At 41.3% G+C, this 26673-nt stretch overlaps 1 protein-coding gene across 4 annotated transcripts in view; it reads left to right on the plus strand.

Annotated features, from left to right (window-relative positions):
• NOL6 (nucleolar protein 6) overlaps positions 1 to 26673 on the plus strand; it is a 251230-nt gene that overhangs the window by 85292 nt on the left and 139265 nt on the right. For all 4 annotated transcript variants that reach the window (XM_053701046.1, XM_053701045.1, XM_053701042.1 and 1 more), the window contains exons 9-15: positions 1409 to 1467; positions 2400 to 2501; positions 16281 to 16396; positions 17332 to 17509; positions 20988 to 21107; positions 23013 to 23161; positions 23455 to 23530. In XM_053701046.1, coding sequence (XP_053557021.1) covers positions 1409 to 1467; positions 2400 to 2501; positions 16281 to 16396; positions 17332 to 17509; positions 20988 to 21107; positions 23013 to 23161; positions 23455 to 23530 — 800 coding nt within the window. The remainder of the gene's footprint in view (positions 1 to 1408; positions 1468 to 2399; positions 2502 to 16280; positions 16397 to 17331; positions 17510 to 20987; positions 21108 to 23012; positions 23162 to 23454; positions 23531 to 26673) is intronic.

A 26673-nucleotide genomic window follows, 5' to 3' on the forward strand; every position in this document is an offset into this window, starting at 1 on the left:
GATTAATTTTCCCCCGCATGTATTTAACCTGCACGTGGGTTTGGAATTGTTGTTAGTAAATTATTTTGCTTTTCAAATGCATTTCATTGAAACTATTTGTATACTGCACACTTCAAAATGTGTTTTTGTAGAAACATTACAGCATCTATGTGAGCTCAGTATTTGAAGTCAAATTGGACTTCTTGCTAGGTGGCTCCTCTAAAGCCAAAATAATAGAAAAAAGGAAATCATCTCTGGTCCCCCTTTCACATAAAGAGGGCATGGGTGTGAATAAACTGATCAGTCACTTAGAAAATGTAAGGTAAGATGTTAGTGCTAGTGTTTTAATGTTGTGTAGGAAAGTACTAAGAAAGTCAGGTGTATGCTAGAGATCTCACCAAGATGGGTGCTTGACTTGTATGCTTTCCTATAAGAGTACCTTTTAAGACTAGAATGGTCCTGCAGAAAATATCCTAATGTCACAAGTGGTGAGAAAAAGATTGGGGTTTAGTTTAGCTTTAAAAAAGGAGCCTTTTAAAACTGTTTAATTGGTAGCCTGAGAGACGTCATTATTTCCACTCTAAGTGGTGTGCTCATCTCGCATCCAGATCTATTGTTCCTTTCAAGAATTTAAGTATTTTTACAACTTCTGTCTCTTAATCTATGACTCTCGCCCTTCTTTTTTTTGTTCCTGTTGGCTATTACTTCTCTTTGCTCCTATTGGCCGTTCCTGCTCTGTACTCCTGCTGACCATTTCTCCCTGGATCCCATTAGTCACTGCTGCCTGTGTTATCTAGTTACACTTAAAGTGATAGTAAATCCTAGCGTTTGTGAAACACTAGGATTTACCAGTGGAACAAATAAAGGGGACTTTCAGTTATGAAATATAAAATACTTAATGCTGAGAGTTCCTTTGTTTGTCTGAAGCATTCACCGTGCTGAGCGGCTCACGGCAAAACGCTTGTTTGCTCTGAGATGATCTTAGCCAATAGTGTGCTAGCTCTCCGGCATAATGCCAGGTAGGCTATTGGCTAAGAGTTGTAAAAGTCAACTCGCAGCAAAATAGCGTTCTGACGTGGGCTGCTTGAGCTGCTCAGCGATGGAAACGCTTCAGACAAATAAAGGAACTTTGAGCATGAAGTATTTTGTACTTCATGACTGAAAGTCCCCTTTATTTGTTCCACTGGTAAATCCTAGCGTTTCACAAACGCTAGGATTTACTATCACTTTAAAATTTGGCACTATAAATACATTAAATTGATTTTTTTTTTAGTTGTTTAACATATTAACAAATTATATGCATGTCTTAGGGGAAATATAAGTTAATGATCTTCATTTCACACCTCCCCCTCCTTGGTAAAAATAGGGCATTTTGTGTCAGTGAGAAGCCAGTGAGGTGTCTTGTAACCTCTCTCTCATGTTCTTGCAGCCACCACAGACCTAACCGTTAATGGGATAACAATGGCAAGAACCTCCGACTCCTCCCTTGTAAGTACTCTGAATCCTTTTTTTTTATGTGTATGTATATATATATATATATATATATATATATATATATATATATATATATATATATATATATATATATATAAGTTAATACAGTTTAAAAGACATACAAAATCATTTTTAAACTAAATGTTACGCTGTTGTGTTAGCAATATTTTTCATTGTTTTGCTATTTCAATACAAACCCCTCGAAAAACCTCTTGCGTGTCTGATTAATAGATATTACAGTATCACTATAATTAACAATCACTGTGTAGAATGTTACTGTGTTGGCGCTCTGGATCCAGCAGCATACTCTGTACACTCTGAGGCAGAGTAAAAATACCATTTTCAGAGTTATAGGGGCAGTAAATGTAGTCATTAAGAACCCCCCTCAATAGACTTGTCCCTGATACCTTCATTTAGTAAGATGCCACTTCAGATGTCCACAGCAAAAATGTACTTTTCAGTTACACACGGACAGCCTATCAACCTCTGCAATTTTATTGAACAAATACATTGTGATTGAGATGGAGGAGTGTATGCTCCAATATCCCTGCTTAGGGTTCAGAAGTTTGGGCTTTGCAGCTGAGAACACCTAAATGTAAACAGTGACGCCCACCAGTGCTATTGTTGTGCTTCACAGTTTGTGTCTTATTAAATTAAGCCATGGGGGGGGGGGGGTATTTAATGACTACGTTTACTGCAAGAGAAATAGACAGTAATGAAAGTACAATAATGTCTTTAAGTTTTAGTTGAGAAAAATAAAAGGCGAATATTGTGTCATTAATATCTACTGATGTGCTGTGATATTTAGATGTATTGGTTGAAGTCTTTGAGACATCCAGTGAATAATGCCTTTGTCTGGGTTAGGAGATTTCAGCATCTTAATGATATATTTCTTACCAGTGCATTCCATTTTACTTGTTTTCTAGCCGTCCGTTGCTGATTTTCACCAAGCTTTTGAGGTTGTTTTTGTGGATCCACTGGGTCTTGTGAATCTTTGCGCAGACATGACCACCAGCAAATACAGACAGGTAATAGAGCAGAATTATCAGTGGCGCCCATCTCTGAAAATGCTGAGTAACGGTTGCTTTTTAGAAAAGAAGCAATCATTTGGGGGTTAATGTTTTTTTTTCTCTTGCAAGGTGTATCCAGTCCACGGATTCATCCTTACTTGTGGGATATTCTCATTCCCTACAGGAAGTGGCAAAGAGAACACACAGCAGAGCTGTCCATATAGCTCCCCCTCTGGCTCCGCCCCCCAGTCATTCTCTTTGCCGCTCTAACAAGTAGCATCTCCACGGGAGGGTAAAGTGAATGTGGTGTTAGATTTGTAGTTTTTTTTATATCTTCAATCAAAAGTTTGTTATTTTTAAATAGTGCCGGTTTGTACTATTTACTATCTAGCAGAAAGTGATGAAGAATTCTGCTGAGAGGAAAATGATTTTAGCATGTTGTAACTAAAATCCACTGCTGTTCCCACATAGGACTGAGGAGTACCAGAAAACTTCAGTTGGGGGGAACAGTTTGCAGGCTTAACTGCTATAAGGTATGTTCAGTCATCTTTTTCTAGTCAAGACTTAGTAATGCTAGAAGACTGACAAGAATCCCCATGTGGGGAAGGTAAGCCATATTCTGAGACTCAGTATAGAAGGAAGGCCCCACAACTCCGGAGTGGAGAGGGAGGGGGCCTAAATTTCGCGCCTCAGTTGCGCAGTTTCATATTGCAGACAGCTTCATGCAGCTTCACGTGGAGGGTCCTAAAACTACTTGAGGACTTCATAGAGGCTTATTTCTCATCAAACTAATCCCCAGGGGCAAGGTAGGGCCACAGCAGATTGCTGTGGCATGGAGCTCTAGTTTGCTAACCGGTTGTCAGCTTTAGGTTGCTCCGGTTCGGGCATTAAGGGGTTAATTGACTTGATATTTGCTGTGCAATCATTCCAAAGCATTAAGATTGTGTGGTAAAAATTTCAGAAAGATTGGATCATTTTTGAAAATTTAGTAAATAAGTGTGCGCTTTTATTATTTAAAGGCACAGTACCGTTTTTTCTCAAATTGTATTTTTCAGTGCTGTCTAAGTCTGTTTAACATGTCTGAGCCTACAGATAGACGTTGCTCTATGTGTTTAGTACCCATGGTGGAACCCCCTTTACATTTGTGTTTTAAGTGTGCTAATGTATCTATGCATTTTAAAGATAACGTTGTTTCACTTAAAAATGTAGCCCAAGATGATTCTTTAACAGAAGGTAACTAGGATAGCCCACCTTCCTCTCCCCATGTGTCGACACCAGTTACGCCCGCGCAAGCGATGCCTAGTACCTCTAGCGCATTGGCCCCTATTACATTACAACAATTTGCAGCAGTCATGGATAATTCCCTTGCAGCATTTTTATCCAAACTGCCAGTTTTTCCTAAAAAGCGTGATAGCTCAGTTTTAAGAACAGAGTATGAGCAATCAGAAGCTTTGGAAGGTTTATCTGTGGTACCCTCACAACACTCTGAAGTGACGGTGAGGTATGTGCTGTTCGAGGGAGAAATTTCTGATACAGGAAAGGTTTCTCAGCGGGCAGAATCAGATTCCTTAGCGTTTAAATTTAAGCTGGAACACCTCCGCGTACTGCTTAAGGAGGTATTAGCTATGCTGGACGATTGTGACCCCATGGTGGTCCCAGAGAAATTGTGTAAAATGGACAAATTCCTAGAAGTCCCTGTATACACTGATGCGTTTCCGATCCCGAAGAGGGTGGCGGATATTGTGGATAGGGAGTGGGAGAGACCAGGTGTACCCTTTGTTCCCCCCCTATCTTTAAGAAAATGTTCCCTATCACTGATCCAAGGCGGGACGCATGGCAGACGATCCCTAAGGTAGAGGGGGCAGTTTCAACACTAGCCAAGCGCACAACCATACCAATTGAAGACAGTTGTGCTTTCAAAGATCCTATGGATAAAAAATTAGGTTTACTAAAGAAAATATTTGTTCAACAAGGTTTCCTTCTCCAACCTATTGCCTGCATTATTCCTGTGACTACTGCAGCGGCTTTCTGGTTTGAGGTGCTGGAGGAGTCACTCCAGACGGAGACCTCATATGACGAAATTATGGATAGAATTAAGGCTCTAAAGCTGGCTAATTCTTTTATAACAGATGCCGCTTTGCAATTAGCTAAGTTAGCGGTGAAAAATTCTGGTTTTGCCATCATGGCGCGCAGAGCGCTCTGGCTTAAATCATGGTTGGCCGATGTGTCGTCTAAAACTAAGTTACTGAATATCCCTTTCAAGGGAAAGACCCTTTTCGGGCCCGAGTTGAAAGAGATTATTTCGGATATCACTGGGGGAAAGGGCCATGCCCTCCCGCAAGATAGGCCTTTTAAGGCTAAAAACAAGGCTAATTTTCGTTCCTTTCGCAACTTCAGGAGCGGTCCTGCTTCAACCTCTGCGACCACAAACCAAGAGGGTAACTCTCCACAGCCCAAGGCAACCTGGAAGCCTTTGCAGGGCTGGAACAAGGGTAAACAGCCCAAGAAGCCTGCAGCTGCTATTAAGACAGCATGAAGGGGTAGCCCCCAATCCGGGACCGGATCTGGTAGGGGGCAGACTCTATCTCTTTGCTCAGGCTTGGGCAAGAGATGTTCCCGATCCCTGGGCAGTAGAGATAGTTGCTCAGGGATATCTTCTAGAATTCAAGGGCTTTCCTCCAAGGGGAAGGTTCCACATTTCTCGTCTGTCTACAGACCAGACAAAGAAAGAGGCGTTCTTACGCTGTGTAGAAGATCTAATCAAGATGGGAGTGATATATCCAGTTCCAATTACAGAACAAGGACTGGGTTTTTACTCAAACCTGTTTGTGGTTCCCAAAAAGGAAGGAACTTTCAGACCAATCCTGGATCTAAAAATTCTTAACAAATTCCTCAAAGTTCCATCCTTCAAGATGGAGACCATTCGGACAATCTTACTGATGATCCAGGAAGGTCAATATATGACTACCGTGGATCTAAAGGATGCGTACCTTCATATTCCTATCCACAAAGATCACCATCAGTTCCTAAGGTTCGCTTTTCTGGACAAGCATTACCAGTTCGTGGCCCTTCCCTTGGGGTTGGCCACCGCTCCAAGAATTTTCACAAAGGTGCTAGGGTCCCTTCTAGCGGTACTAAGACCGCGGGGCATTGCTGTAGCACCCTATCTGGACGACATCTTAATACAGGCGTCGTCTTTTCCCAGAGCCAAGGCTCATACGGATATTGTTCTGGCCTTCCTAAGGTCTCACGGGTGGAAGGTGAACACCGAAAAAAGTTCTTTGTCCCCGCTCACAAGGGTTCCCTTCCTGGGAACATTAATAGACTCGGTAGAAATGAAAATATTTCTGACGGAGGTCAGAAGGTTAAAGCTTCTAAGCACTTGCCGAGCTCTTCATTCCATTCCTCGGCCATCTGTAGCTCAGTACATGGAGATAATCGGATTAATGGTAGCAGCAATGGACGTAGTCCCTTTTGCTCGAATTCATCTCAGGCCACTGCAATTATGCATGCTCAAACAGTGGAATGGGGATTATGCAGATTTGTCTCCTCAAATCCAACTGGACCAGAAAACCAGAGATTCTCTTCTCTGGTGGTTGTTTCAGGATCACCTGTCTCAGGGAATGTGCTTCGGCAGACCGGAGTGGATAATAGTAACGACCGACGCCAGTCTGTTAGGCTGGGGCGCGGTCTGGGGCTCCCTGAAAGCTCAGGGCCTATGGTCTCGGGAAGAGTCTCTTCTCCCGATAAACATTTTGGAGCTGAGGGCGATATTCAATACGCTCCAGGCTTGGCCTCAGCTAGCGGCGGCCAAGTTCATCAGATTTCAGTCGGACAACATCACGACTGTAGCATACATCAATCAGGGAGGAACAAAGAGTTCCTTAGCGATGAAGGAAGTAACCAGAATAATCAGGTGGGCGGAGGATCACTCTTGCCACCTATCTGCAATTCACATCCCAGGAATAGACAACTGGGAAGCGGATTTCCTAAGTCGTCAGACTTTTCACCCGGGGGAGTGGGAACTCCACCCGGAGGTATTTGCTCAGCTGACTCAGCTTTGGGGCATTCCAGAGTTGGATCTGATGGCGTCCCGTCAGAACACCAAACTTCCTCTTTACGGATCCAGGTCCAGGGACCCCAAGGCGGCGTTGATAGATGCTCTAGTAGCGCCTTGGTCCTTCAATCTGGCCTATGTCTTTCCACCGTTTCACCTTCTCCCTCGGCTGATAGCCAGAATCAAAAGGGGGAGGCCTCGATAATTCTGATAGCGCCTGCGTGGCCACGCAGGACTTGGTATGCAGACCTAGCGGACATGTCATCTGTTCCACTATGGACACTGCCAATGAGGCAGGATCTTGTAATACAGGGTCCATTCAAGCATCCAAATCTAGTTTCTCTACAACTGACTGCTTGGAGATTGAACGCTTAATTCTATCCAAGTGTGGGTTCTCTGAATCAGTCATAGATACTCTGATCCAGGCTAGAAAACCTGTCACCAGGAAAATTTACCATAAGAGATGGCGAAATATCTTTGCTGGTGTGAATCCAAGGGTTACTCGTTGAGTAAAATTAGGATTCCAAGGATATTGTCTTTTCTCCAAGAAGGATTGGAGAAAGGTTTATCAGCTAGTTCCTTAAAGGGGCAGATATCCGCTCTGTCTATCCTTTTACACAAGCGTCTGGCAGAAGTACCAGATGTTCAGGCGTTTGCACAGGCGTTAGTTAGAATCAAGCCTGTCTATAAACCTGTGGCTCCTCCATGGAGTCTAAATTTAGTTCTTTCAGTTCTTCAAGGGGTTCCGTTTGAACCTTTACATTCCATAGATATTAAGTTATTATCTTGGAAAGTTTTGTTTTTTTGGTAGCTATATCTTCTGCTCGAAGAGTTTCTGAATTGTCTGCTTTGCAGTGTAATTCACCCTATCTGGTGTTCCATGCAGATAAGGTAGTTTTACGTACCAAACCTGGTTTTCTTCCTAAAGTTGTTTCTAATAAGAACATTAACCAGGAAATCATTGTTCCTTCTCTGTGTCCTAATCCAGCTTCTAAGAAGGAACGGCTTTTACACAATCTTGATTTGGTTCGTGCTTTGAAATTCTATTTACAAGCAACTAAGGATTTCAGACAAACATCATCTTTGTTGTTTATTCTGTTAAAAGGGGAGGTCAGAAAGCGACTGCTACCTCTCTTTCCTTCTGGTTGAAAAGCATCATCCGATTGGCTTATGAGACTGCTGGGCAGCAGCCTCCTGAACGAATTACAGCTCATTCCACCAGAGCTGTGGCTTCCACTTGGGCCTTCAAGAATGAGGCTTCTGTTGAACAGATTTGTAAGGCAGCGACTTGGTCTTCACTGCATACTTTTGCCAAATTTTACAAATTCGATACTTTTACTTCTTCTGAGGCTATTTTTGGGAGAAAGGTGGTGCCTTCCGTTTAAGGTACCTGCCTTGTTCCCTCCCTTCATCCGTGTCCTAAAGCTTTGGTATTGGTATCCCACAAGTAAGGATGAATCCGTGGACTGGATACACCTTGCAAGAGAAAACAGAATTTATGCTTACCTGATAAATTACTTTCTCTTGCGGTGTATCCAGTCCACGGCCCGCCCTGGCAATTAAGTCAGGTTAAAAATTATTGTTTAAACTACAGTCACCACTGCACCCTATGGTTTCTCCTTTTTCTCCTAACCGTCGGTCGAATGATTGGGGGGCGGAGCCAGAGGGGGAGCTATATGGACAGCTCTGCTGTGTGTTCTCTTTGCCACTTCCTGTAGGGAATGAGAATATCCCACAAGTAAGGATGAATTCGTGGACTGGATACACCGCAAGAGAAAGTAATTTATCAGGTAAGCATAAATTCTGTTTTTTTCTTTCTTTTTTTTTTTTTTTTTTTTTCTTTATGTATTAAGAGACACATTCCATTGTGACAATAATGATCTATTTGGTTACAGCATTGTACTGTTAAAGTGAATGTAAATTTTGATGTTAAAGTACCCGGTTTTTAAATATTTGATTAAAAACAGGGGCACTTTAATTCATCAAAATTTACATTTCACTCGTGTTGTGAAAAAAAACTTACATTTTAAACTTGACAGCAGCTCCAGCTTCCTCTGGTCGTTGCAAGCCATTTCTGATGTCAGAAATGATGGATCGGTCATCCTCCAATCTGTCTTTGAATCAAAGCCATGATTGGAGGAAGCCTGATTCCTCATTTTAGACCCAGGAAGAGGCGGAGGAAGCTGGAGCTCCTGTCAAGATTAAAAAAGGTAAATATTTTTTCACAACACGAGTGAAATGTAAATTTTGATGAATTAAAGTGCCCCTGTTTTTAATCGAATTTTTAAAAACCGGGCACTTAAGCATCAAAATTTACATTTACTTTAAGTGAGTGCTAATTTCTATAAATGCCAGTAAATTTATACTTGTGCTCGTTTATACATTCCAATATTTCCTTGATGCCTCTTGGGTCTAGGAAGCCAAGGCTGAGTGAGGGATCCTTGTGGGCAGAGCTGCAGATATTCTGTGGGTGGAGTCATCTGCATGAGGAGGATGGGATTGTGGCTATTCAGTTTGCAGTGGGTTGGGCTGGCCATATGTGAGTTGGGGTGGGTCATGAGCAGTGTCTGGTTTAACTTTGTAAAAGGAAAAGCTGCCCGTTGTAAGGAGGGCGAGGCTCCCAAACCATGACAGTCTAGGAATATGTGAGATGTTCGGGAGTTCTGCACTAGGCTCACTAGCTGCTCTGGAATGGCTCGCTGGTTGTGTCAGGTTAAACACAAAGTAAAATTTGTTTAATAATAAAATGTTCTTGGGTATTACAGCAGTTTTATTTCAGTAGCATGTCCCTGTAATAATTACAGCACATATGGAGGAGACACTGGGCTGGTGATGTCTCCTTTCTCTAGACATGAATACATTTTGTAATAAAAACCACTATACTGAGCTATGCGCATACCTGGGACGCATGTACATTACACAGCAAGATTTCAACACAACCAAGTCTCAAATATAAAACAAATGTGATTATTACAGATTTATTGAGGGCCCGCGGGTGCTTGAGTGTCTTTTGGTTAAATTCTATAACATAGGGAAAAAAAAAAAATATAGAAATACTTCAGAGCATCATTTAATCATGGTCAAATCATGTCCGTGTCAGGTTGTGTATCTCTTGCTACAAAAGAACTGAACTACTCTGTCAGATGGTGGTCTTGCTGGGTAACCCTCACAGTAGAATGTGGGGAGTTAAAGGGACACGAAACCTCACATTTTCCTTTCATGAAAGTGTACAGTTTAAACATAAAAAAACAACAACAAAACTTTCCAGTTTACTTTTGTTATCTAATTTACTTTGCTTTCTTACTATCCTTTGTTGAAAAGCAGACAGTTGGCTCAGGAGCGTGTACTTGTTTTGACACACTGGATGGCAGCAGTTTTGAAAGAATGATTTCTTGCAGTGCTGCTGCTATCTAGTGCTGAAAGTCATTCTTGCCAGACTGCTGCCATATAGTTCTTCAGACACGTGCACACTACCTACCTAGATATGCTCTTCAACAACTAATGCTATGAGAATGAAGTACGTTTGATAATGCCAATAAACTGGATACTCTTTTTAAATTGTATGCTCTGTCTGGATCATGAAAGGAAAAGTTTGGGTTTTATATCCCTTTAAATAGGAGACCATAGTTTATTAGACAAATGCTAATTTCTTCTGTTATGTGTGATCAGTCCACGGGTCATCATTACTTCTGGGATATAACTCCTCCCCAACAGGAAATGCAAGAGGATTCACCCAGCAGAGCTGCATATAGCTCCTCCCCTCTACGTCACTCCCAGTCATTCTCTTGCACCCAACGACTAGATAGGATGTGTGAGAGGACTATGGTGATTATACTTAGTTTTTATAACTTCAATCAAAAGTTTGTTATTTTACAATAGCACCGGAGCGTGTTATTGCCTCTCTGGCAGAGTTTGAAGAAGAATCTACCAGAGTTTTTACTATGATTTTAACCGGAGTAGTTAAGATCATATTGCTGTTTCTCGGCCATCTGAGGGAGGTAAAAGCTTCAGATCAGGGGACAGCGGGCAGATGAATCTGCATTGAGGTATGTAGCAGTTTTTATTTTCTGAATGGAATTGATGAGAAAATCCTGCCATACCGTTATAATGAATGTATGTATACTCTACACTTCAGTATTCTGGGGATGGTATTTCACTGGAATTACTCTGTTAAAAGTACATTAAACCTTTGAATAGGTATTTATTATGTTAAACGTTTTTGCTGGAATGTAGAATCGTTTACATTTTCTGAGGTACTGAGTGAATTAATGTTTGGGCATTATTTTTCCACTTGGCAGTTGCTTGTTTTAATTGTGACAGTTTCGTTTCTCTCTCACTGCTGTGTGTGAGGGGGAGGGGCCGTTTTTGGCGCTCTTTGCTACGCATCAAAAATTTCCAGTCAGTTACTCTTGTATTTCCTGCATGATCCGGTTCATCTCTAACAGAACTCAGGGGTCTTCAAACTTCTTTGGAGGGAGGTAGATTCTCTCAGCAGAGCTGTGAGACTTATATATTGACTGTGATTAAAAACGTTGCTCTGTAATTTTTATGTTTCAAATTTAATTATTGTTACTTTACTAAGGGGAACAAACCTTTGCTAAAAGTTGTGTTGTTTTTAAGGATTGATGCTATAACTGTTTTTCAGTTCATTATTTCAACTGTCATTTAATCGTTTAGTGCTTCTTTGAGGCACAGTACGTTTTTGTTAAATAAGATTATAACCAAGTTGCAAGTTTATTGCTAGTGTGTTAAACATGTCTGATTCAGAGGAAGATACCTGTGTCATTTGTTCCAATGCCAAGGTGGAGCCCAATAGAAATTTATGTACTAACTGTATTGATGCTACTTTAAATAAAAGCCAATCTGTACAAATTGAACAAATTTCACCAAACAGCGAGGGGAGAGTTATGCCGACTAACTCGCCTCACGTGTCAGTACCTGCATCTCCCGCCCGGGAGGTGCGTGATATTGTGGCGCCTAGTACATCTGGGCGGCCATTACAGATAACATTACAAGATATGGCTACTGTTATGACTGAAGTTTTGGCTAAATTACCAGAACTAAGAGGCAAGCGTGATCACTCTGGGGTGAGAACAGAGTGCGCTGATAATACTAGGGCCATGTCTGATACTGCGTCACAGCTTGCAGAGCATGAGGACGGAGAGCTTCATTCTGTGGGTGACGGTTCTGATCCAAACAGATTGGATTCAGATATTTCAAATTTTAAATTTAAATTGGAGAACCTCCGTGTATTACTAGGGGAGGTTTTAGCGGCTCTTAATGATTGTAACACTGTTGCAATACCAGAGAAATTGTGTAGGTTGGATAAATACTTTGCGGTACCGGCGAGTACTGACGTTTTTCCTATACCTAAGAGACTAACTGAAATTGTTACTAAGGAGTGGGATAGACCCGGTGTGCCGTTCTCACCCCCTCCAATATTTAGAAAGATGTTTCCAATAGACCCCACCACACGGGACTTATGGCAAACGGTCCCTAAGGTGGAGGGAGCAGTTTCTACTTTAGCTAAGCGTACCACTATCCCGGTGGAGGATAGCTGTGCTTTTTCAGATCCAATGGATAAAAAATTAGAGGGTTACCTTAAGAAAATGTTTGTTCAACAAGGGTTTATATTGCAACCCCTTGCATGCATCGCGCCGATTACGGCTGCGGCAGCATTTTGGATTGAGTCTCTGGAAGAGAACCTTAGTTCAGCTACGCTGGACGACATTACGGACAGGCTTAGAGTCCTTAAACTAGCTAATTCATTCATTTCGGAGGCCGTAGTACATTTAACCAAACTTACGGCTAAGAACTCAGGATTCGCCATTCAGGCACGTAGGGCGCTGTGGCTAAAATCCTGGTCAGCTGATGTAACTTCTAAGTCCAAATTACTTAATATACCTTTCAAGGGGCAAACTTTATTTGGGCCCGGTTTGAAAGAAATTATCGCTGACATTACAGGAGGTAAGGGCCACGCCCTGCCTCAAGACAAAGCCAAAGCTAAGGCTAGACAGTCTAATTTTCGTCCCTTTCGGAATTTCAAAGCAGGAGCAGCACCAACTTCCACTGCACCAAAACAGGAAGGAGCTGTTGCTCGTTACAGACAAGGCTGGAAACCTAACCAGTCCTGGAACAAGGGCAAGCAGGCCAGGAAACCTGCTGCTGCCCCAAAGACAGCATGAACCGAGGGCCCCCGATCCGGGACCGGATCTAGTGGGGGGCAGACTCTCTCTCTTCGCCCAGGCTTGGGCAAGAGATGTTCAGGATCCCTGGGCGCTAGAGATCATATCTCAGGGATACCTTCTAGACTTCAAATTCTCTCCCCCAAGAGGGAGATTTCATCTGTCAAGGTTGTCAACAAACCAGATAAAGAAAGAAGCGTTTCTACGCTGTGTACAAGATCTGTTATTAATGGGAGTGATCCATCCGGTTCCGCGGTCGGAACAAGGACAAGGGTTTTACTCAAACCTGTTTGTGGTTCCCAAAAAAGAGGGAACTTTCAGGCCAATCTTGGATTTAAAGATCCTAAACAAATTCCTAAGAGTTCCATCGTTCAAAATGGAAACTATTCGGACAATCTTACCCATGATCCAAAAGGGTCAGTACATGACCACAGTGGATTTAAAGGATGCTTACCTTCACATACCGATTCACAAAGATCATTTCCGGTATCTAAGGTTTGCCTTCTTAGACAGGCATTACCAGTTTGTAGCTCTTCCATTCGGATTGGCTACGGCTCCAAGAATCTTCACAAAGGTTCTGGGTGCCCTTCTGGCGGTACTAAGACCGCGAGGAATTTCGGTAGCTCCGTACCTAGACGACATTCTGATACAAGCTTCAAGCTTTCAAACTGCCAAGTCTCATACAGAGTTAGTTCTGGCATTTCTAAGGTCGCATGGATGGAAAGTGAACGAAAAGAAAAGTTCTCTCTTTCCTCTCACAAGAGTTCCATTCTTGGGGACTCTTATAGATTCTGTAGAAATGAAGATTTATCTGACAGAAGACAGATTAACAAAGCTTCTAAATGCATGCCGTGTCCTTCATTCCATTCAACTCCCGTCAGTAGCTCAATGCATGGAGGTGATCGGCTTAATGGTAGCAGCAATGGACATAGTACCCTTTGCACGTCTACATCTCAGACCGCTGCAATTGTGCATGCTGAGTCAGTGGAATGGGGATTACTCAGACTTGTCCCCTACTCTGAATCTGGATCAAGAGACCAGAAACTCTCTTCTATGGTGGCTTTCTCGGCCACATCTGTCCAGGGGGATGCCATTCAGCAGGCCGGACTGGACAATTGTAACAACAGACGCCAGCCTACTAGGTTGGGGCGCTGTCTGGAATTCTCTGAAGGCTCAGGGACAATGGAATCAGGAGGAAAGTCTCCTGCCAATAAACATTCTGGAATTGAGAGCAGTTCTCAATGCCCTTCTGGCTTGGCCCCAGTTAAAAACTCGGGGGTTCATCAGGTTTCAGTCGGACAACATCACGACTGTAGCTTACATCAACCATCAAGGAGGGACAAGAAGCTCCCTAGCAATGATGGAAGTATCAAAGATAATTCGCTGGGCAGAGTCTCACTCTTGCCACCTGTCAGCAATCCACATCCCGGGAGTGGAGAACTGGGAGGCGGATTTCTTGAGTCGCCAGACTTTTCATCCGGGGGAGTGGGAACTTCATCCGGAGGTCTTTGCCCAAATACTTCGACGTTGGGGCAAACCAGAGATAGATCTCATGGCGTCTCGCCAGAACGCCAAACTTCCTCGCTACGGGTCCAGATCCAGGGATCCGGGAGCGGTTCTGATAGATGCTTTGACAGCACCTTGGAACTTCGGGATGGCTTATGTGTTTCCACCCTTCCCGCTGCTTCCTCGATTGATTGCCAAAATCAAACAGGAGAGAGCATCAGTGATTCTAATAGCGCCTGCATGGCCACGCAGGACTTGGTATGCAGATCTAGTGGACATGTCATCCTGTCCGCCTTGGTCTCTACCTCTAAGACAGGACCTTCTGATACAGGGTCCATTCAAACATCAAAATCTAACTTCTCTGAAGCTGACTGCTTGGAAATTGAACGCTTGATTTTATCAAAACGTGGTCTTTCTGAGTCGGTTATTGATACCCTGATACAGGCTAGGAAGCCCGTTACCAGAAGGATTTACCACAAGATATGGCGTAAATACCTATACTGGTGCGAATCCAAAGGTTACTCCTGGAGTAAGGTTAGGATTCCTAGGATATTGTCCTTTCTACAAGAAGGTTTAGAAAAGGGTTTATCGGCTAGCTCATTAAAGGGACAGATCTCAGCTCTGTCCATCTTGTTACACAGGCGTCTGTCAGAAAATCCAGACGTCCAGGCCTTTTGTCAGGCTTTAGCTAGGATCAAGCCTGTGTTTAAAACTGTTGCTCCGCCATGGAGTTTAAACCTTGTTCTTAACGTTCTACAAGGAGTTCCGTTTGAACCCCTTCATTCCATTGATATAAAGTTGTTATCTTGGAAAGTGTTATTTTTAATGGCTATTTCTTCGGCTCGGAGAGTCTCTGAGTTATCAGCTTTACATTGTGATTCTCCTTATTTGATTTTTCATTCAGATAAGGTAGTTCTGCGTACAAAACCTGGGTTCTTACCTAAGGTAGTCACTAACAGGAACATCAATCAAGAGATCGTGGTGCCTTCCCTGTGCCCGAATCCTTCTTCAAAGAAGGAACGTCTTCTACACAATCTGGATGTAGTTCGTGCCCTCAAGTTCTACTTGCAGGCAACTAAGGATTTTCGACAAACGTCTTCCCTGTTTATCGTGTACTCTGGTCAGAGGAGAGGTCATAAGGCTTCGGCTACCTCTCTCTCCTTCTGGCTTCGTAGCATAATTCGTTTAGCCTATGAGACTGCTGGACAGCAGCCTCCTGAAAGAATTACAGCTCATTCTACTAGAGCTGTGGCTTCCACTTGGGCCTTTAAGAATGAGGCCTCTGTTGAACAGATTTGCAAGGCTGCAACTTGGTCTTCGCTTCATACTTTTTCCAAATTTTACAAATTTGACACTTTTGCTTCTTCGGAGGCTATTTTTGGGAGAAAGGTTCTTCAGGCAGTGGTTCCTTCTGTATAATGAACCTGCCTATCCCTCCCGTCATCCGTGTACTTTTGCTTTGGTATTGGTATCCCAGAAGTAATGATGACCCGTGGACTGATCACACATAACAGAAGAAAACATAATTTATGCTTACCTGATAAATTCCTTTCTTCTGTTGTGTGATCAGTCCACGGCCCGCCCTGTTTTTTAAGGCAGGTAAATATCTTTTAAATTATACTCCAGTCACCACTTCACCCTTGGTTTCTCCTTTCTCGTTGATTCTTGGTCGAATGACTGGGAGTGACGTAGAGGGGAGGAGCTATATGCAGCTCTGCTGGGTGAATCCTCTTGCATTTCCTGTTGGGGAGGAGTTATATCCCAGAAGTAATGATGACCCGTGGACTGATCACACAACAGAAGAAAGGAATTTATCAGGTAAGCATAAATTATGTTTTTATTTGTACTCTGAGACTACCTACTGTTATACGTCTGGGAATATTACAGTTGCTGAGTCCAGAGTCCTAACCTGATTAGTGGCCCAACATGTTTGCTCAGAATTAAAACGATTTAGTCACATAATCTGTATACTTTTATGTAATGTGGGGAATACAGGGCAAATACACAGCAGAGATAAGTTTATAAATCTAATATCGTCACCTCTTGCAGCTTCAGTTTGAGGCCAAAGAGTCGCTGAAAGTCCTGGATGATACAACCACAAATGGATTCCATCTTCTGCTCATGGTGCCGAAACCTTTCATCCGAACATTCGACCACGTCTTCCAGTCAGTATATAGATGGTTACTGAGTTTGTGTGTTTTTTCACCAGGGGCTGAAATCCGCTTATAACTTGATAAATTGTAGTGGCTTTGGGTGTTAGCTGGTGTTGTCTTTATTTATGGCTCTGATATAGCAAAGTTCAGCTCTGCGAGTTAGCAAAAAAAGAAAGGGAAAAAATATCATTTATTTGGATCTGAATCTGCTTCAGATATTTCCCATAATTTCTATTTTTCTACTTTATTTCAAGCTTCATATTTTAATTGAGGCCTAAAGGTTAATGGGCCATCCCTATAGGTCACTGTTAGCTGTAAGGCACACTTACATGAGATGATCCGCAGGACAGATGAACTTATATTCTAAACCGTCATCTTATACAAATTGTTTTCCCCTTTTGTTATTTTATATAGATACATTTGTGCTTCCCAAAACCTTGTGGCATCTATGAAAATCATTTCACAATGACCCTGCAACGTATTTGTGTTAGGTACATTGTTAAAGGACCACCAAGTGCGTGAGAAAAATGATTTAACATCTACTCTGAATTTCAACTAAGCAGTAGATTTTTTTTTTTTTCTGGCAAATTTAATCTTTCTCCCATTACCCGGCCCCCCTATATCATGTGACAGACATCAGCCATTCACAGACTACTATACATATCCCCTGTGAGCTTGTGCTCATGCTCAGTTGGAGCTTGATAAAGGAAGTAATTTGAAAAGTGCCTTAAATGGCGACTCTACCTGAATCATAAACGTTTATTTTGACTTTAATGTCTCTTTAAGAATTTTTAAATTTATTTTAAAATTATATCCACTTTCTGTGACGATAAACACCCTGAGTGTTGCAATCTGACTGCTCCGCAGCTTCATATAAAACTGTATAAATGTGTAATATCGTTCACTTTAACCCTTCCCATCCCTTACCTCAGTTGCTTCCTTTACAGTCTGACACAGGTGACCAAGCTGCAGGTGTCCTGCAAGAAGATGAAGCTGCTGAATGAGTTAATGGATCGGGGAGGAGATTATGTCTCCACAGCTCTGCCGTTCATCCTGTCCGTGCTTCGGAGGGGTCTGGGTGAAAGGGTCACCCTGCTGTCACACACACTGCCACAGAAACCTGAGGTGACTTTCAGTGGCTTCCTGCTGTGCATTAAGCCTGAGTATTGTGCATAGTCATAGTGACACCTAAGCAGATATAGTAATATGTACCTCGTTTGGCCCAGGTGGCTTATCTGGTCTGGCAATTATGCTAATGAAACGTACGTAGGTAAAGGGGCATGAAACTGGTATGCAGATTGTAAAATGTTTAATTATGAATAGTAAAAAAAAAGTTAATTGCTTATTGTGGCCACTACTCATGTAATCGAACTCTGAAAATTGTTTGTCTGAGAATTGGAAACACATTGGGGGGTCAGTAAAAAAACAATTTCCGCAACTGTAATTTCCCAGTCATTTCAAATAATAGATTCCAACATTCTACTTTTTTATATTTTAAACAAGGAATGCTGAACTGAAAAAGTGATGATTATGAGCATAATACATAATCCTAAGAAGCTACTTATTTTAGGTACATTAAACCGCTCTAACCCCTTAAAGGGACACTGAACCCACATTTTTTCTTTTGTAATTCAGATAGAGCATCCTATTATCAATTTTTCTTTGTTCTTTTGCTATCTTTATTTGAAAAAGAAGTTATCTAAGGTTTTTTTGGTTCAATCTCTGGACAGCACTTTTTTTATTGGTGGATGAATTTATCCACCAATCAGCAAGAACAACCCAGGTTGTTCATTCTTGCATTTCAAATAACGATACCAAGAGAATAAAGAAAATGTAATAGGAGTAAATTAGAAAGTTGCTTAAAATTGCATGCTCTATCTGAATCACGAAAGAAGAAATTTGGGTTCAGTGTCCCTTTAAGGAACATACCACTTTTCCCATTTTCTGACCGTTTGGGACCAAGGATATTTTTACATTTTTGCGGTATTTGTGTTAAGCTGTAGTTTTTCTCTTACTCATTTACTGTACCCACACATATTATTATATACCGTTTTTCTCGCCATTAAATGGACTTTCTAAAGATACTATTATTTTCATCATACTTTGACCCCCAAAATCTGTTACACATTTACAACCACCAAAAAACACCCAAGCTTAAAAAGTTTCTAAATTTTGTCCTGAGTTTAGAAATACCCAATGTTTACATGTTGTTTGCTTTTTTTGCAAGTTATAGGGCAATAAGTACAAGTAGCACTTTGCTATTTCCAAACCACTTTTTTTTTTTTCAAAATTACTGATAGTTACATTGGAACACTGATATCTGTCTGGAATCCCTGAATGTCCCTTGACACGTGTGTGTGTGTGTGTATATATATATATATATATATATATATATATATATATATATATATATATATATATATAATCTATCTATATCCTCCCAAGTATTGATCTAGGCCCATTTTGGTATATTTCATGCCACTATTTCACCGCCAAATGAGATAAAAAAAAATCGTTCACTTTTTCACAATTTTTTTTTTTTTACAAACTTTAGGTTTCTCAGCAGTGAAGGGGTTAATTAGGGGGCTTGTAGAGTTAATTTTAGCTTTAATGTAGTAGGCAACCCAAAGTATTGATCTAGACTCATTTTGGTTTATTTCATGCCAACTTTTCACTGCCAAATGCGATCAAATAATAAAAAAAAGGTTACATTTTTCACAATTTTAGGTTTCTCACTAAAATTATTTACAAACAGCTTGTGCAATTATGGCACAAATGGCATTGCTTTTTGGTAATTAGAAGGCTGCTAAATGCTGCTGCGTGCCACACGTGTATTATGCCCAGCAGTCAAGGGGTTAATTAGGGAGCTTGCAGGGTTACTTATAGCTGTAGTAGACAATCAAAAGTATTGATCTAGGCCCATTTTGGTATATTTCATGCCACCATTTCACCGCCAAATGCGATCAAATAAACAAAATCGTTCACTTTTTCACAAACTTTAGGTTTCTCACTGAAATTATTTACAAACAGCTTGTGCAATTATGGCACAAATGGTTGTAAATGCTTCTCTGGGATCCCCTTTGTTCAGAAATAGCAGACATATATGGCTTTGGCATTGTTTTTTGGCAATTAGAAGGCCGTTAAATGCCACTGCGCACCACACGTGTTTTATGCCCAGCAGTGAAGGGGTTAATTAGGTAGCTTGTAGGGAGCTGCAGGGTAAATTTTAGCTTTAGTGTAGAGATCAGCCTCCCACCTGAAATATCCCACCACATTTTTTTTTAAATATTTTTCTGTAGTGTAGCTGCCCCCCCTCCCAATAGCCAACCCCCCACCCCCTCCCAGACCACTTAGATAATCCCCCTCTCCTCTCTCTCCCACCTTACCCTCAGCTAACTAGATTTGTCCCATAGTGTAGAGTTCCCACCCGCTCCCGTGCTCGGGCGCACACGTGAGTCCCGCTGTGCGCGCGCATCCCCACACGTGATGCCGTCCTCCTGCGATGACTTCCTACCATTGATGGCTGCCCATCCGCCTCCCTGCAATGGCTCCCACCCATCAAAGATCGTTGCCATCAATGTACGATGCATAGAGGGCCACAGAGTGGCTTTCTGCATTGGATGGATAAAAAATGTTATTGCAGGATGCCTCAATATCGAGGCATCACTGCAATAACATGAAAGCGGCTGGATCAGGATCGCTTCCACCTCTTGAAGACACCAACAACGTACAGGGTACGTCCTTGGTCGTTAAGGACATTTTTTTGTAGGACGTACCCTGTACGTCGTTGGTCGATAAGGGGTTAAAAAATAAATAAAAAGGAAATAAAATGTTGTGTTACGGGTAGTCTTCCTGTGCTAAGTTTATCCCTCATTAGTAGACAAATATGCAGAAAGCTACTCCAGTTTACATCAGGTTAATTAAAGAGAGACCTTTATTGTTCCATGGTCCAGTCATATCTGACCGGCTATAGGTCTGATACTGTTGCTTTTGTAGTTTAGACCATGGAACATTAAAGGTCTATATTTAATTAATCTGATTTTAGGCTGGATTAACTTTCTTCATGTTTTTCTACTGAGGAATTGGCTGACCCTGCACTCCTTGCCTGAACTGCTAACAGGTTGCCGTTTCCTATACCTTTTTGAATTACTAAGTTTATCTTTGCCATTCATGTGCTTTACTCACTTATCACTACTTTTAGAAACTTTACTTATTTATCCTCACTTTTGTGAAGTGTAACCTACATCACACCTGCAGGTTGTATACACAAGGCTTCAGTGTTGCTAATCTTGTACTATGAGATCTTTTTTGGGCATGAAGGTGAGCGCTTTTTTTTCCTTCAGTCAGTCTCTGCACAAGGTGATCTAACACCTAAAGTCTCTTCCAAATGAAGAAAAAAATGTCTGCCGAGGGGAAGGACAGAAAAAAATGAGAAATTAAAAAAACTTATTTTTAACAAAAATGTAAGGGGAGTATTTCAGGTTTTTACTGTTAAACTTTAAATGGATAATTTTTTCCCTTTATGGAATTAATGGCTCGCTTTGATGGCACTAAAGGTACTTGTCTTTCTGTAATATTGAGGCATGATTTCTTCTTTTTACAGTGGTCTATAGGAGAGGACCCTGCAAAACACAGGGATGTTGACCTGTCAGTCGGGCTCTTGCTAACCACAGACTATTTCTCTAGCCTTCTGGAGAAGGGCCCGGCAGCTGACAGCACAGAGGTGAGACTGCACGATTGTTCTGTATTTGTATGGTTCACTATCTAACGTCTGCTGATGCAGATTTTTTTTCTGTCAGGATATAAAAAAAACTCCTGTTTTGTAAGGGGAACTAAAGAGAAACTAAGAAACCCCAAGTACCAGGTCTCCTCTATGCTGAGCTACAGAAATTGTTTCCTTGCTGCTTGTGCATCTTTTATTCCTCTTATGTATTTCTATTACAATTTAAAGAGATATGAAACCCAAAAAATGTATCTTGTGATTCAGAGAGAGTAAATCATTTTCCAGTTGACTTTTGCAGTCTGCCAGGAACGAACAGCAGCATCAATAGCTTGTTCTATCGCCACCTGGGAGTAGCTTCTTTCTGCCCAGTTGTGCTTTTCACAGAGGAGAACTTTCCTATAATATATCAGTCTGATCCCACCGACATGGTCAGTCCAACCCCCCGAAATACCAGGCAATTCTCTAAACAAGGACTGACCATGTCGGTTGGATCAGACTGATATACTACAGGAAAGTTTTCCTCTGTAAAGCACAATTGGGCAGAAAGAAGCTACTACCATGTGGTAACCGCGCCATAGAACAAGCTATTGATGCTGCTGTTCGTTTCTGGCCGACTGCTTCTCTTTCTGTTTTGCATAACTAAGTAGGTGTCTGGAGCACTACATTGCAGGAAATAGTGCAGCCATCTTGTGCTCTTGCAAATAGATAATATTCTTGCAAATATGCTGCCATATAGGTCTCCGGACACGTGCACGCTCCTGAGCTTACCTCCATGCTTTTAAACAAAATATACCAAGAGAACTAAGAACTTTTGAAAATAGAAGTAAATTAGAAATAAAATTGCTGCTCTATCTGAATCATGATCTTGGGTTTTAAGTCCCTTTTGACCCCTTGACCCATATATGACAAATATTTAGACGTTATGCGTGCCAAGGCCATTGTACCACATAACTTATATATACGTCACAGCCGCAGGAAGCTTCCGTCAAGTGACAGCCAATTAGTGCTCCGGTTCCATATGAAGGCAGATCGTTACAGACAGGGACATTGTGTGTCTCACTATCTGTAACGATCGTCTGCTGGTGTCGGCAGGAGGTTTGGGAGGGAAAACGGGTGTTTGGGCCAGCAGCAAAGGGAAGGGGGGGATGGGCCCTACACTGTAGAAAATATTAAATTGAAGGGAGAGGGAGGGATGGGGAGCTACACTAAGGAAATGAGGGGGTGTCCTAACTAATAATTGTTGGAGGGGGGAGGTGTGGGGACCACTACACTACAGTAAGGCTCTATTTCTGTTTAAATGGAGTGATAGCAAAAATGCTAAAAATTCTCCGGTATATTGGGCAAGTTCTACTCTGAAATTCCCGGTAGTGAAGGGGTTAAATGGACTTGAAACCAACATATAGATACAATTTTAAAAAGTTTCCAGTTTTCTTCTATTATCAAATTTTGCTTTGTTTTCATGTTATTATTTGTTGACAAGATATCTAGATAGTTACCGTGCACATATCTAAAGCACTACATGAGAGGAAATAACTATCTAGTGCTTTTGCAAATGTATAACATTGTAGCACTATATGAAAGCAGTTTTGCAACAGACACGTGCACAATCCTGAACAAACATGTAACATGTTTAAATAGTGCTGTTGGATATGCTCGATAAAAATATTTAGAGTTTTTTTTCCCCCCATAAAAAAGTATTTTTTAAGCTTCTGTTTTGAGGACAGTTGGTACTGTTCTTTTTTTAATCCTACTCCGCAGCCCTGTTTGACATTGTCCTTTTTAAACGTGAGACCCAGTTGCTATCCTCAGTTGAGGAAGATAATTTGTAACTTGTGCAAGCGTGTAGTAGATTCATTAGGTAGGTCTGTTTTTAGAATACAAGATTAAAAGTTTGTGTCATTCTAGGCTGCTGAGTTCCGGACGTTTTGGGGAGACAAGTCTGAGCTGCGTCGGTTCCAGGATGGCTCAATCTGCGAAGCAGTGGTCTGGCCTGGTAATACCCTGCGTGAAAAGCGCACATTACCTGAGCTGATCGTAAAACATCTCCTACAGCTGTGAGTATGATTAGCGTGGCGCAATGGGCTTGTTGTACTTGCAGCAATATGTAGTGAAATGAAAACATTAGAGTGAAGTATCTAACGAGTTACGTAAATGTTTTTTTTAATTATTATTAAAGGCACATACCAGTATTCTAAATTATTAGTAATTTATTATTGGGCTACTGCTCACCCTTTGCCGTCACAAAAACATTACGCTGAGCTGTACTGAGCAGGATATGGTGAGGATTTAGCAAGAGCTGTGTAACTATTATTTTGAGTCAGTCACATGGCATTTTGTTTTTTCCTAGACATGCTGGTCTGCCGGAAACGAGCTTTAGTTTCACAGGAACACTATTGGAACCTGTAATTGCAAGAGGGAAAGAGGTAAGCGCTCATTACTCATTACCGATTACTTTCAGTGAGACTTTTATTGAGAGGATCTGATAGACTCTCTTGTCCAGTTTGTATTTGTATATTTTTGTGACTTTTAATGTTGTGCTTTTAAAAATGGTCAGCTGACTATAAGAATAAATAATATATATTTTTGTGTGTTATAATTTAAATTCTAATATTTCAGAATACCCATTGTTTTAAAGGTGAGAGGGTGGTTTATTAGAGCACAGATACTGATTAACCCCTTAGCTACCAGGAATTCCAGAGACTAACTTACCCAAAGAATTTTAACATTTTTGCTAAATATATGTATATATTATATATAGCCAACCCAAGGTACTGAGCTTCCATTTTGGTATATTTCATGCCTTTATTTCACCGCCATATGCAATCATAAACTTTTGGGTTTCTCAAAATATTTTACACACTGCTTGTGCAATCATGGCACAAATGGTTGTAAAAGCTTTTCTGGGATCCCCTTTGTTCAGAAATAGCAGACATACATGACTTTGCCATTGTTTTTTGGTAATAAGAAGGCCGCTAATTGCAGCTGTGCACCACGCTTCTATTATTCCTGGCAGTGAGAGAGTTAATCAGGTTGTTTTAGCTGTAATGTAGAGATTTCCCTACATGATCCCCCCCACCCCCCTGGTCACCACCATCACATCTTAGGTACTGGCAGACAGTCTCATTCTTCTAAAAATAAATCTATAGGCAATCTACATTCAATTTAAGCGGATGATGGCATTTTGTGTACAACAAGTACTGTACTTACCCACTCACAACCTCTCTCTGCCTGTTTTTAAGCCTCTGCAGGCTGCCTTTATCTCAGTCCATTTTATAAGCTTTTCACAGCAAGACAGAGTATCATATATATAATACTGTGCTCACTCCTGTGGAGTTACAAATGAGAATGCACTGATTGGCTGAAAAGTCGTAAACAGCCTGAGATAAGGTGGCAGTCTGCAGAGGCTTAGATACAAGGTAATCAGAGGTAAAAAGTATATTATTATAACTGTGCTGGTTATGCAAAACTAGGTAATGAGTAATAAAGGGATTATCTATCTTTTTAAACAATCACATTTTCTTTTTAAAGATACGATGAGTCCACGGATTTCATCCTTGTGGGATTACGCCTCCTGGTCAGCAGGAGGAGGCAAAGAGCACCACAGCAGAGCTGTATTTATAGCTCCCCCCTTCCCTCCCACTCCAGTCATTCTCTTTACCTGCGTTAGTGATAGGAGATGGCAAAGTGAGGTGTTAGTTTGTGATTCTGCAATCAAGAGTTTTTTATTTTCAAAATAGTGCCAGAGTGTGCTGTTTTGTCTAGGGTGTAGCCTTAGTCCATATCAGTCTCTACAGTAGAGCATTTGGTGGCTTTAGAGCAATGGGAACTGGTGGGACATAATTCTCACTGCGTCTCCCATATTCTTATGCTGCCCTTCTCAGGATGACCTAAGCAATCCTTAAAGGGACACTCAAGTCAAAATTAAACTTTAATTATTCAGATAGAGCATGAAATATTAAACAACTTTCCAATTTACTTCCATTAAAAAAAAGTGCACAGTCTTTTTATATTTAAACTTTTTGTGTCACCAGCTCCTACTGAGCATGTGCAAGAATTCACAGAATAAGTGTATATGCTTTTGTGATTGGCTGATGGCTGTCACATGGTACAGGGGGAGTGGAAATAAACATAATTTTTAAAATTGTTAGAAAAAAAATCTACTATTCATTTGAAGTTCAGACTAAGTGCTATTGTTTTGTCTTGTTATCTTGCATTTGTTGATTATGCAAATCTACTGTGTTGACTGGTCCTTTATCTCAGGTCCTGTGTTTCCACAGGACTATGGTTGGGAGAGGACCTCCTACACCTGTTGGGGCTGTCGGACAGCGTTAAGGTAAGTGCAGCTTCTTATGTTTCTGGGGCACAATTTATTAAACTCAGAGTGGAATCTGCACTTGTAAGTGTTTTACTTTTATTACTGGGATTGTGGCTCTTCATTATGGAAGTTTTTTTTTCTCTATGATGACAGTATAAATACAGGCACTGGGCTAGGGCTAACGGCTTATACGATCATTGTGTTTTATCACTATAATTTCCCTGTACGGGCTATGTTAAGAATGACACCCACAATGGGCGGGGCTATCTATTCGCACGCTTGAACTCAAAGTGCTGCGCAGTTGTTTTTGCTCCGACACTTGTTCTGGTGTGGCTCTGAAGCCGGATCCGACTCTTTCATAGGAGGTTGGAAACTGGTCGGCAGGTAGGCGCCTCAGCTTAGCTATTGAGGCGGAGAGGTGCCTGAATGTGCAGCAAGAGATTTTTTTATGTGTAACAAACAAACTACCCTGATGTTAAAAGTGTGTGTTTACATCAGCACTGTAAAACACGGCACATTTAACCCTTAAAGGCACAGTGCTATTGTGTAAAGTAACGTTGTTTACTACTCAAAGACACAGTATCATTTATAATATTGGTATTTCATATAGTAAGAGAATTCTAAGTTGTGAATTTAAAGGGCCAGTTCAAATTTAGAGAAAAATTTCAGAATTTTTTTTTTAATACTTTTCTAGTCTTTTTTTTCTATAGTATGGACTTAGAAAGTGTTACTTGTGCAATGTGTTTGAATGCCAATGTGAAACCTCCTGTTCCTTTTTGTCCCTCATGTATTGGGAGACCTATAAGTTATAAAGAGAGAATTTTTCATGATACAAAATTATCGGTGGCGGATGCCTCTCAAGAGTCTAACAATGAGAGTCAAGGTATGCCACAGCTTTCTCCCCAAACATCCCAGCCCTTAACGCCCACCCAAGCAGTGCCCTGTACTTCGCCTCAAGTTTCTGCTGCAGTTACGTTGAGAGATAGCTGCAGTTATGTCTTCTACTCTTTCTGAGGCGTTATCTGCCTTTCTAATACTTCAAGGCAAACGTAAAATGAAGGATAACTATGTAGTTAACGAGGTTTCTGATGCTCTGGTGGCAGCCTCTGACGTACCCTCTCAATCAGAGCTACAGGGTGTGGAGGCTCTATCAGAAGGAGAAATTTCAGACTCAGGGAGTTCCTTACCTTTGACTGATTCAGAAGTGGTTTCTTTCAGGTTTAAACTAGAACACCTCCGTCTGTTACTCAG

The sequence above is a fragment of the Bombina bombina genome, chromosome 2 (assembly GCF_027579735.1).
Source record: "Bombina bombina isolate aBomBom1 chromosome 2, aBomBom1.pri, whole genome shotgun sequence".
Lineage (NCBI taxonomy): Eukaryota > Metazoa > Chordata > Amphibia > Anura > Bombinatoridae > Bombina > Bombina bombina.